This window comes from Cynara cardunculus (assembly GCF_001531365.2).
Source record: "Cynara cardunculus var. scolymus isolate 2C chromosome LG 4, CcrdV1, whole genome shotgun sequence".
Lineage (NCBI taxonomy): Eukaryota > Viridiplantae > Streptophyta > Magnoliopsida > Asterales > Asteraceae > Cynara > Cynara cardunculus.
In genome coordinates, this window is record NC_037531.1 from 7,036,790 (window position 1) to 7,048,319 (window position 11,530).

Here is an 11,530-nt window from a genome sequence, read left to right on the forward strand (position 1 = left end):
GTTTGTACAAATAACGTGGTTTGCAAAGTAAACCTCCTATATATATATATATATATATATATATATATATGTGTGTGTGTGTGTGTGTGTGTGTATGTGTTTCTAAACAAAAAATCTATATATAGGGCAGGTTCAAATGAGAAGCTAAACATTTTCCGAAAAGACAAGAAATTTCAATATCATCTATCATTACACGTATATATACAAGTTTAATCATATATGATTAAATACAATCGCATTACAACACATAAACATTTAATCATATATGATTAAACACACCGAAAGAAGTGTAATCATATATATATATATATATATATATATATGATACTGAGACTTCTCATCTTCTCGCAAATGTTTAAATTCTCGCATGATCCTTCCTATATATATATATATATATATATATATATAAAATATGATCATGTGAGAACATCCAAAGGTTGAGCCTCTCGAGCAACTTTGATGAAAACGTCCTCGAGAGTGGTGTCTGCAAGGCCCCATGCCTGAACGCTGAACCTGCTTTTAGCCTTCTCAACTGCTCCAAAAACATCTGCTATTTTGATGTCTTCTTTAGGCAATTCAAACTTCTGTGTCCCAGATATTTGGTATATCTTATTAGCCTTCGGCGACAGACTCTTTACAAGATTTTCAACATCCGTTTCGTGATCTGATGATGTTGTCATTGTGAACACATATGAACCTCCATATCTACCCTTCAACTGTATATCATCATTCAAAGCAGAAAGCTAATAAGTGTTCCGCAGAATCCAATGCTATCTTAATAACTTGACCATTTGGTACTCAGAAATCAAAGTTGGGAATGTAATCATTGTATATGTAAGTATCGTTTCATATGGGCAGCTAGGGAAGTCCCCTTGGAAAGATATGTAATGATTTGTTTGCATATGCATGTATCGATCACGATACTAAAGGGAGTGATTAGGTGAGTGCATCCAGGTACAACTTTTACATGATGAAATGAGAACTAGCGGTACCTCTTTAGGATTTCCAATGCACTGCAAGCTGCCATCCACAAAAATTCCTAATCGATCACAAAGATGCTCCGCTTCCTCCATAGAATGTGCTGAAACATTTGTATTCACCATATCAAGTATATTAATTTGCAGAAGAAGAATGCTTGAATGATCAAGAAAACAAGTTTAAAAACTGTGACAGAAAAATCCAACAAAAGTGATATTTTAGAGTTAAGTTGATTATTTTCACCAAGTAGGCAAGACCAATATACCAGTTGTAAATTTGTGCAGCAAACAGCCAAATGATGTTTCGCCATTAGGCTATGTTTGGCAAACTGGTTGATAAGCTAGTTGTTGGCTTATGAGCTGTCAGCTAAAATCGAGTTGTTGGATAATATTAGTCTATATTATTATGTATTATATTTTCAATACTTAGCATAGTCGGTGATACCTAAATGTAAATTGTATTGCTATAAATATTGAGGAATGAGAAGGGACAAGACACGAATTATCAAAACCTTAACATATTAGTCTATATTATTATGTATTATATTTTCAATACTTAGCATAGTCGGTGGTACCTAAATGTAAATTGTATTGAAAATATAATACATAATAATATAGACTAATAGATAATAAACTAGCTGTTAACCAACAAACTAGTCTATGTTTGGTAAAAACTAGCTGATGAACTAGATGAAAATGTAAAATGATTGGAAAAGTAAAAGGGGGGTGAATGGAAAAAAGACTTCAGGAGCTTATTGAAACTTCACTTGAAATAGCTTTTCGATAAGCTAGCTTATAGCTAATCAAACGGGACTTTTTCAATAAGCTCAAAAATAAGCTAGCTTATGGTGGCCAGACATGGTCTTAGGTGACTGCTCATTAAATCGTATACAGTTGTTGTTGATAGCTTTCAACCACTTTCTTGCTTATATTCTTGGCTTATTGAAAGGAAAGGGTATTGGAGGATTACTGGTGAGAATGATTGCACGATTTTGTTTAGCTTGCTTCACCACGTTCCATAGATTGTTTCTTGAAGCTGGGTCCAGCCCGGTACTGGGCTCATCCATGTACACAACCTAGAAATGTTGTTGGACGTCAATATTAGCAAGGCATGACAAAGGATAGTCAGAAAGTCAAGTAGATAGATGGCACGGATTGTCAGAAAGTCAATGGATACCTTGGGATCTCCAATCAATGAAATGGCAACACTAAGCCTCCTCTTCATGCCTCCACTGTATTTCCCAGATTGCTTGTCAGCAACCCCACCGTTGAACAGATTGACACTTCGAAGAGATTCTTCAACTGCCTGAAACAACAGCATTTAGAAGTAAATAAGTTTAAGGATCGAAAAAACCCACAATATTAAAGATGCTGGTTTAAACAGTTTTATCTCCCCACACTACAACAAAATCGGCCTTATAGGGCGCCAAATATGTCTTAGTGTCCTAATATACTGCTTTATAGGACTTAAGTTATAGGACCAAATATTGCGCTTTTCTATGTAAAGATGTGATAATAAGTTGATAGAACGCTTTTCGACGTCCAAAAACAAGTTTTTTAGGATAATTTTGATATAACGTGCACTATTGGTCTTCTTTTATGACAGTATTTGAAAAAGCATCTTATAAAAAGAATGCCCTATAAAAAGCTGAATGAAAAGTGTCCAAAAAAACTTATGTCCAAATATGTCCTAACATCCTATTCTAACATATTAATATATGATGTATAATAGTTTGGTCAAATAAACGTGAGTCCTATAAGGTAGTCAAAACATTTAGACATCTTTGGCGTCCTATAAAGCCAATTTTCTAGTGGTATTGTAACCACTAGCACCATTTGTCCATTTGAGATTACAACTTAATTGAATGCAAATTACTCTACAAGAAAGTCTCTGGAAGTAAATGCGGACTTACTTGCGTCAAGGCGATACCTTTGAGGTTTTTAAGCCTTCCATAAAAAAGAAGATGCTCCCTACCTGTTAGGGTTTCCCAAAGCAGGCTATATAAAATAAGTGTTAGTAATAAAGAATCAGATTAACTTTTCTAACCAACATGATTAGTAAAACCAAGGGGGTGTTTGGTAAGAGGTATTAAGCAATAATGAATGGGAATGAAAATAAAAGAAACTGTTTGGTTTTTTATAATATAATGGGTCAATTCCTTCAAAAGCCCAAATTTTCATTCCAGGTTAAACCGAGGGGAATGAAAATTCATTCCCATTTTCATTCTCTGTCATTTTTATTTTCATACTCATTTTCATTCTTCTGCCTGAACCAAACGCCCCCCTAAGCTTTCTAAAGGGATTTTGGTACTTACTCATGCTGAGGACATACACCCATGTTGGCATATATCCCATCCATGTTGGTTCTTATATCCAGACCCCGAACATATGCTGTGCCAGAGCTTGGCTTGATGAGCCCAATCATCTGTCAACACCACCACACTTTTCTTAGTTTAAGATTGCCCAGAAAGGAGAGCAAAACAAAGTAGCACATTCCATAAGAAAGAACACTGAAACACAGCCAAAGTTACTGAAACAACTGAGACAAAAGGAGACACTACAGAAAAATTGGCTTTATGGGATACCAAATATATTTGAATGTCCTCGGAGACCAATTTCTAGGACTTAGGTTGACAAGATCAACCAATTGTGCGTTCTATATAAAGGTGTTACTATAGGATGTTAGGACATTTTGTTAAAAAAACACTTTTGATGAACACATGTTTTTAACGACACTTTTTCAAATAATATTTATTTATAAAGAGTTTGATTTCAAAACGTGTCCTAAGAAACTTGTTAGCACACCCAAAAGTGTTTATTCAACTTGCTGTAACACATTTATATAGGACGCATAATTGTTTGGTCCAAACTTAAGTCCTATAAAACAGTCTATTAGGACATTTAAACATGTTTCGCATTCTATAAAGCTGATTTTAATGTAGTGCGATAATTTAATCATCCATCTCCAGGGATAACAGAATATGAAACAATGCACCTATCTTTTTGGTATTGAAATAAAGAAGAACAAATTGTGAATTAAGAATAAATGAAGCTTTACACTGACCATATTGATGAAAGAAGTTTTGCCAGCACCATTGGGACCAAGCATACCAAAGCACTCTCCTTGTGATAATGCAAGTGACAAGCCTCTAACTGCAAATTTTTCAGGGTTTCCGTCCCTTCCGGGATACATCTTTTTGAGGTTATCGCAGACAACTGCATGGCTCGTGTCTTGTTCAATTAGCAACTGCTCGACCCTCTCTCTCTGATAGAAGGTGGAAGGGGAGAGGATTGATGTTTAACAACGGTCAGAGAAAACAATAACCAAGAAGATTAGATAAAGTCAACTACAACAAAAACTTAGAGAAGGTATGTTGGACAATAGATAGCAGACCATGTACTATGGGCACTAGTTTCATATAAAGAGAAAACAAAAGCATACTATTCTCATACTATTTTGTTACTTAAGATACTATTTAAACTAATTCTAAGCTGGTACAGATGTAGTACTTGCCTCTTGGCTAACATCAGGTTTCTCCAGCTGCACATATACTTTAGAACCCTGCCTATGTAAACTGGGTTTCCTGAACGATGGCGAAGGCTTTCTTTTGAGCTTCTCCAAGAAAAAAAGTGGACCTTTCCGGACACCACTTCCAGATGTTACAACCTGGTCAATATAGTATGCAACAACAAAAACCACCAACCATTCCACAACCATGATTACTAAGACACGAGCCATTTCATTATTGCTGTCACTTAAATTTTCCCAACTCATTCCACGAGTCCCCATATAGTTTCCAGTAAATGCATACTGTGAAAACTCATATAATCCAGCATACAGAGAAAACCCTGGATATAACTCCATCACGACAATCCAAGCTCCTACAAAGATAGAATGATCAATCTCATGGCACTCAGAGAATGAAGGAAATTAAAATATCATATATAGCTCTAGCAAAGTCAATGTTCAATGCCACTAAACTTTTTGCAACATGGTCAGATCAAGACAAAATTATTTGCATCTTTACTTACTTGGAAATGATGTATCTTGAAGGAAGAATTGGAAGAAAAATCCTCCCAAGAGACCAGTTCCAAAGACAGTAATATATCCCACAACTGCAATAATCATATCATAAAAATCATAACCCAGATGTATTCCCATCATTCGTACAAAAAAGAATCAAACAACTCCATAAGATATGGAAAATATGACAGCGAACCTGCAGCAGTCTTCACATTAGAGAAGAGTGCAGCCACTAGAAACGCCAGAGAAATTTGTAAGTTTACGTAGATGACATAGAACACAAATTGGATGCTGTAGTCATTTAATGTGAAGAACTTCAACCCTGAAACGAATTGAAGGGAATTAGTTGAGCATATTAAAATAGTAAAAAGGAAATGTAGTTCAGTGTTCGCTGATTTGTACCTACAACTGAGCCAAAGACTACGAAACAGAACATGTACACCAAAGATATGGCAAGGAAGTACGTATAAGAAATCATCCAATAAGGACCATCGCCAAGCCCATGCATTTTCATCATGATCCTTAAGTTTTGTTGTTTCTCATACACCAGAGCTGTTAGTACAATCTGCAGAAGTATAGCAGTTTATACTTAAAAGGCTTGTGCTGGTGCATTGGCCGAAACTAATTGAGCAGGCTAAAAAAGAAAAATGTGGGGTCTTTTTGGATAAGAAAATAAATTACGTTAATCTCCCACAGGATTGAAGCATGGGCAAAATACAGCATAATAAGCAAAATATAAGTTGTATAAAATGCGGCCAAATATAGACAAATTAATAGATAACCCTTCCTACCATTAGAGAACATTGAAGTATCGAGCCGAAATCCAGCATTATCCATTATAAAAATTGGAATGAGAAAAAAGATAGTGGGTTTGTAACAAAGCTCCTGCACCTTGTATAGACATACGATACTGAACTAAAGTCGGAACTGACTATAATCACAAGCTTGCTGAAGCTAATTGGAAGGAGAAAATTAAATAGACATTTAATCAAATATCAGACAGACAGAAACAAATAGCAAAAAGATTTCTAAGGTCATTGGAGATAGGAGTTTATGATCTGTTGATGTGGGGAAAAGAAAGAACACAATCACAGATTAGATTGACCATAAGAGAAAACCCCATTTGTTAGCACTTAACCTTAAACAATTTATTTATCCAAAAAAAATCTAAACAATTTGAAAAAATTTACTTACAGGGAATAATTGCAAAATGACCCATGTAAAGAACAATGGTCCCAGGAGAGAAGAAAAATCCAGCCTGATTTCGGTTTCAGGTTTGGGTGTCTCCTTTACAAAATCAAACAGCATTTGTGTGGAAGGCCCAACCAGAAGTTGTAGGTAAGCATTCGACACCTGCATGCATATGGGTTGCAAAGGTTAGAATTTGCGTTATGGTTTTCATGAGAATACTTTCTATTAACTCCTATTTGGCAGAGCCAACAATATATGTCCACTATTAGATGCTATCTGATTAAGAAAATAAATAATATTCTTAGATTCCATGGAGGAGTTCATTTCTTTTTTATGTAAAACAGATTTTTGCTGTAACAACATAAAGAAGAGGCTTGCTCAAATATATATATTAAGTGAGATAAACACTAATGAGACCCATAGCCTTGACTAAGAAATGATTAATTCTTGCCAAGAATAAGAATTGTATGCATTCTGCAAGTTTAGAATGTGTACCAAGTTTATTGAGCGAGGAACACGGACCAGTCCAGAGGGACCATTTCCTGTGTCGTTCTTGTAGGTAGAGTTGTACCATACCGTCACATTGAAATTATTGATATTCGAATTCGATAAATCATACGCTGTTAAAATGTTAAAATAAAAAGTCAAAGCCAGGTAATTGGCTTAGTAAATGCAATCAAATTACGTTTGGATCAACCAACCTGCTAATATCTCATTTATTTTATCCTCAGAGTTTCCCTTCCTGTATCCCGCATATAGCTCATTATTAACATCAGAAGAGCTGTTGCGCCACAAATGTAGAGCTTGAACGCATCTAATTTCTACGTTAAAATACAATATCCATTAGACAATAACAATATAAACCTGCCATGAGAGTTTCTGTGTGTGTGTGTGTGCAAATATTGGAGAGAGAGAGAGACACGTAGGCTTGGTCTAATAAATCCTCTTCAAAATGTTTAATGAGAACTCCAGGTTCCCAAAAGCTTCCAACAGAAGTTCACAAATGAGACACTGTAATTCATAAGTCCAAAGCTACTCTTGCTAGATATGTTGCTACCAGTACTTTGTCTTAACCATATGCATCATGCCATTAGCAACAAATCATTTTTAACGCTCGATGATATCTAAGCTACTAGAAATGCACTTGTGGGAAGCAAAAATCATCTCTAAATAACTCATACCTTTCTCTACTTCCAAGAATGCTACTGGAATCGGAATAGAAAACGTGGAGTTAGCTCCACACTGAGATTGAACATAGTAGAGCGGAAGACTTGAGAAGAATGCTGGCTCAAGATAGTTGATTATATCAGTCTCTGAAGCAGAACCCTGATATGTTTCAAATAATCATGTCAGAAAAAAAAATTGATCTAATTCTTATCACATAAATCTGTAAAACCACACTTAAGATGCAAGTAACTAACCAATATAGCACCAGTCAGGCCATTGGATGAACTGAAATTGGATGAACTTGGGAACATATTTCTAGCCAAACCTGTCATATACGGTAGAAAATTACATTGATCAGAATGTGAAAGCTGAATATGAACTGACATTAACAAGGGTATGCAAAAGAAGAGTTGACATACTCTCTCCAAGAGATTGATTATTCCCAGTCATAAGTACAGTGGTAGGACAGGAACCTGTACTTCTACATGAATCACCAGGCAAGTCTCCAAATGAAAGAAAATCAGTTCTCACTGCACGATACTGTGGAGCTGGTAATTGTAATATGGGAGGCCATTCAGGCGGGCTAGGAATGGAACAGGTGGCCACTTGGTCCAAATCTGAGTATTGAATCCCGCACACTCTCTCGCATTGACCATCCCCATCTTGATCAATACAAGTGCAACCACATTTGTTGGAGGGTTTATCTAATTCGTTGTTGACTATTGCTTGTAGTAACACAAGTAACAAACAGAGAACGATTGGGAATGCTATGAGTCTGAGATTTGTCTTAAAATTCCTTCTCTGATTCCAATAAGAAAAATGAGAATAAACGATTAAAAGCAAGCATTCATAAAGCCATCAGATTGGAAACGCATAAACATTAAAAAAAATCAAACCTGAAAAGTCAAATTCTTTCTGAACAAAGCGTTAGCCTGTGTCCAGAAACTAGACGAACCATTCGTTGATTCCGCCATTGATGCACCTCACCCTTTCTCTCTCTCTCTCTCTCTACTCTTTCTCTCTCACACACTAACACATAGAACACACAGTAATTCGGTTGAAATCGTGACCGTTAAATTGGAATCTGGCGCCAAAAGATGAATTCTGGGAAGACAAGAAAGAGAGAGGATTAATAAGCGAATCGATGTTGCTTCAACTGGTATACGGGAGCCTTTCGTCTGTATTATAGCTACCATTCTTACCGAGTAAAATGACGGTATTGTCCTTGTACGTTTGATTTAATTAATTAATTAAGGTTGTGTTTAATTTACAAGAGAAATGTTTTGAAAAAATCTAATGGATTTTAATGTTTGGAATCATTAAGTCTTTGGATAATTTTTTAAAATAAATAAATTTTTGGATATTTTAAAACCTGTTAAATAACTTTTTGGACTTTATAAAACATGTTACATACACTCTTATGACCTATAAAACTGGTTAATGTAGTAAAATAATGAAAAAATCAGAAAAAACCAATAAACCTTTATATTTTAAATAGTTAAGTCCCTAAATATTTATTGAGCCAAAGAAATACTTATATTTATAAAATAAAACAAATATACCAAAAAAAAAATATTTTTCAAAACATACAAAATTATTGGCTTTTTTTATACTTTTTTCATTATTTTACCATAATAACCAGTTATATATGTTATAAGTATGTATATGACGGATTTTAGAAAATTCAAAAAAAAGTTATTTAAAAGGTTTTAAAATGTTTAAAGACTTGTTTGTTCTAAAAATTTATTCAAATACTTAATCATTTTGAATACTTTAATGTCATTAGATTTTTTTAAGACTTTTCCTTAATTGACGATTATACCCTTGTATAAATCCACGGCCCCTATAATACCACGAATTTACGTTACGGTCCAAAGTTTTGCTTTGACTTTTCAAAATACGCTTGCGGAAATTAAATTTAATTTGTTTTTTCTATTTGCTTTTCTCATATATAACGGAAAGTTACGTTTTGAGTTTCTAACTTATTCTAATAATTTATTATTAAAAAATTGTATATAAGTGTATGTTTAGGATTGTTTATTTGAAATAATTTATGATTTTTTTATAAAAACATTTATCAACTTATTATAAGTTAGAAGGGTTTAATTTTTTCAATAACTTGTTATTACCGGTTTGGCACCGATATAAGTTATTTATCCAAACACTCAAAAGTGTTTATTACCGATGTCATACCGGAAAAGTCAATAAATTGTTTTTATAAGTAATCCCAAACACCCCCATAAGCATCTCTAAACTGAAAATATCTTTAAATAAATAACATTCAACTTCAACAATTTCTCTATTTTGAAGATTATAATATTAATTATGTTATTAAAATATTCTATATATATTATTTTTCTCTTCTAAATATTTAATTTCAAAAAAAAAATATTAGTAAGAATATAATAAAAATATATTTATCTCTCATATTAATTATTTTGGAGAAATTCTCTAAATTTAGAGATTTTTATATTCTCCTATTTTCTCAATTTTGAATATGTTTGATATGCTCTAACTTTATTATGATAATTTATTGTAACATCCTTGTAAAAGAAGTAACGTGGTATATATTTAAAAATCTTATTAAGTACTTTTATTGTAAAATATGTTTTGTTTTCAATAAAAAATTCCCTCTTAACAATTATGAAAAATATAAAATGACTAACCCAACAATCTCTTAGACAGAGAGTAAAATCTCTTAATCAGTTATGAATGATCACATATCAGATTTAATGAGCCGTTTACCAAATGCTTACCCAAGTAAGCACTTATCAAGTCATATTACCTTATCGGATAAATATGGTAAGGACCAAGAATCTTACCCGATATGAGCAAGACATGGACCAAGAGTCTTACCCGGTAAGTGAGGGCGATGACTCTTACCACGGCGAACACTTACAGGGTAAATTGATGCATATGGTACCGTTTTGATAGACTAAAATCTTGTCCGATAAATAAATGATAGTGTTAAATTTTATCGGTAAGCACTTACCAGATAAGTGTTTGGGTAAAGAACCTTTAAGGGGCCGTTTACCAAACACTTACCCGGTAAGCGCTTACTAGTAAAATTTTATAGTATCACTTACTTACCGGGTAAGATTTTAGTCAACAAAAACGGCATTGTATGCAACAATTTACCCGGTAAGCGCTAACCGTGTTAAGAGTCATCGTTCTCACTTATCGAGTAAGACTCTTGGTCCTTGCCTTGCTCTTACCGGGTAAGATTCTTGGTCCTTACCATATTCATCCGGTAAGTTAATGTGACTTAATAAACGCTTACCCGGATAAGCGTTTGATAAACGACCCCTAATTCTTCTTGCTTGTCATTTTATGGTCAATATGATATCTAAACTTCAATCTCTTGATTAAAATAATTGGTATCAAGTCTAAGCAATTATCAAAATAAAAAATATGTATTTAATAAATGAGAATACAAAATTGAAAAAGAACTCAATTTGTGTAGCTCTTTGAATCAAAATAACCATGGTCAATGACAAACAAGAGTTGACTTTTTGTATCTTCACTGCAATTTCAAGTGTTATAGTTGACAAACACGCGTATGTATATGTTTAAGCATTAAGGCATTGATAATATAAAAAAATTATTTAACGGTTTAAGTTATATGACTGATAATTTATCATTTGACATATTTTTAAAACACAAAAATATTAAATAAAGAATACGTTCAAACCATATGTTTTAAACCAAGTTGATTCTTAATCGATAAGAATTTGAAAATTAACGAATATTTTAGGGACAACGATAGATCTCCGACAATTATTACATAATCAGAGGGAAATGGGTTTGTATATATTAAAAGTGTTCATAGTTTAAATTAAAGTAAGGGGGTCAAACTGGTTTGATGTCAACAGCAAATCCCTATCAATTACATAAATGTAACGATAAATTATGTTGAAAATAAGTTATTTGTGTTAAATTGTCATTTTAAGAAAGACGTTTTTAAAATACATATTTAAAATTACTAGAAGGGTACTTGGATAATGTAGCGAGATACATCTCGATTTTAATATTATTATTTTTTTGTCTCAGTCGATGTTATAATACGGTTTTATGTGATTTTGAGAAAATGATAATATTTTTATTTTTAAATAAAATATAAATATAAATATATATCATAAAAATTGAAAAAAAAAATATTGATATTGGTATA

General features: G+C 33.3%; 1 protein-coding gene across 2 annotated transcripts; it reads right to left on the reverse strand.

Annotated features, from left to right (window-relative positions):
* Positions 1-416: 416 nt before the first annotated feature.
* On the reverse strand, positions 417-8,333 carry LOC112511590 (ABC transporter A family member 7-like). 2 transcript variants are annotated; one of them, XM_025117271.1, is made up of 18 exons: positions 8,256-8,333; positions 7,779-8,160; positions 7,614-7,684; positions 7,374-7,518; positions 6,894-7,013; positions 6,688-6,812; positions 6,196-6,354; positions 5,404-5,566; positions 5,198-5,323; positions 5,010-5,093; positions 4,492-4,859; positions 4,042-4,242; positions 3,293-3,402; positions 2,891-2,975; positions 2,155-2,283; positions 1,948-2,053; positions 993-1,081; positions 417-716 (listed from the first exon to the last, which is right to left on the reverse strand). In XM_025117271.1, exons 1-18 carry the CDS (start codon positions 8,331-8,333, stop codon positions 417-419), a joined length of 2,841 nt encoding a protein of 946 aa, XP_024973039.1. The 2 variants fall into 2 exon arrangements, with proteins under 2 accessions (XP_024973039.1, XP_024973040.1); XM_025117272.1 differs by lacking the exon at positions 7,614-7,684 and having other exon boundaries at positions 4,042-4,224; positions 7,374-7,505.
* Positions 8,334-11,530: the final 3,197 nt, after the last annotated feature.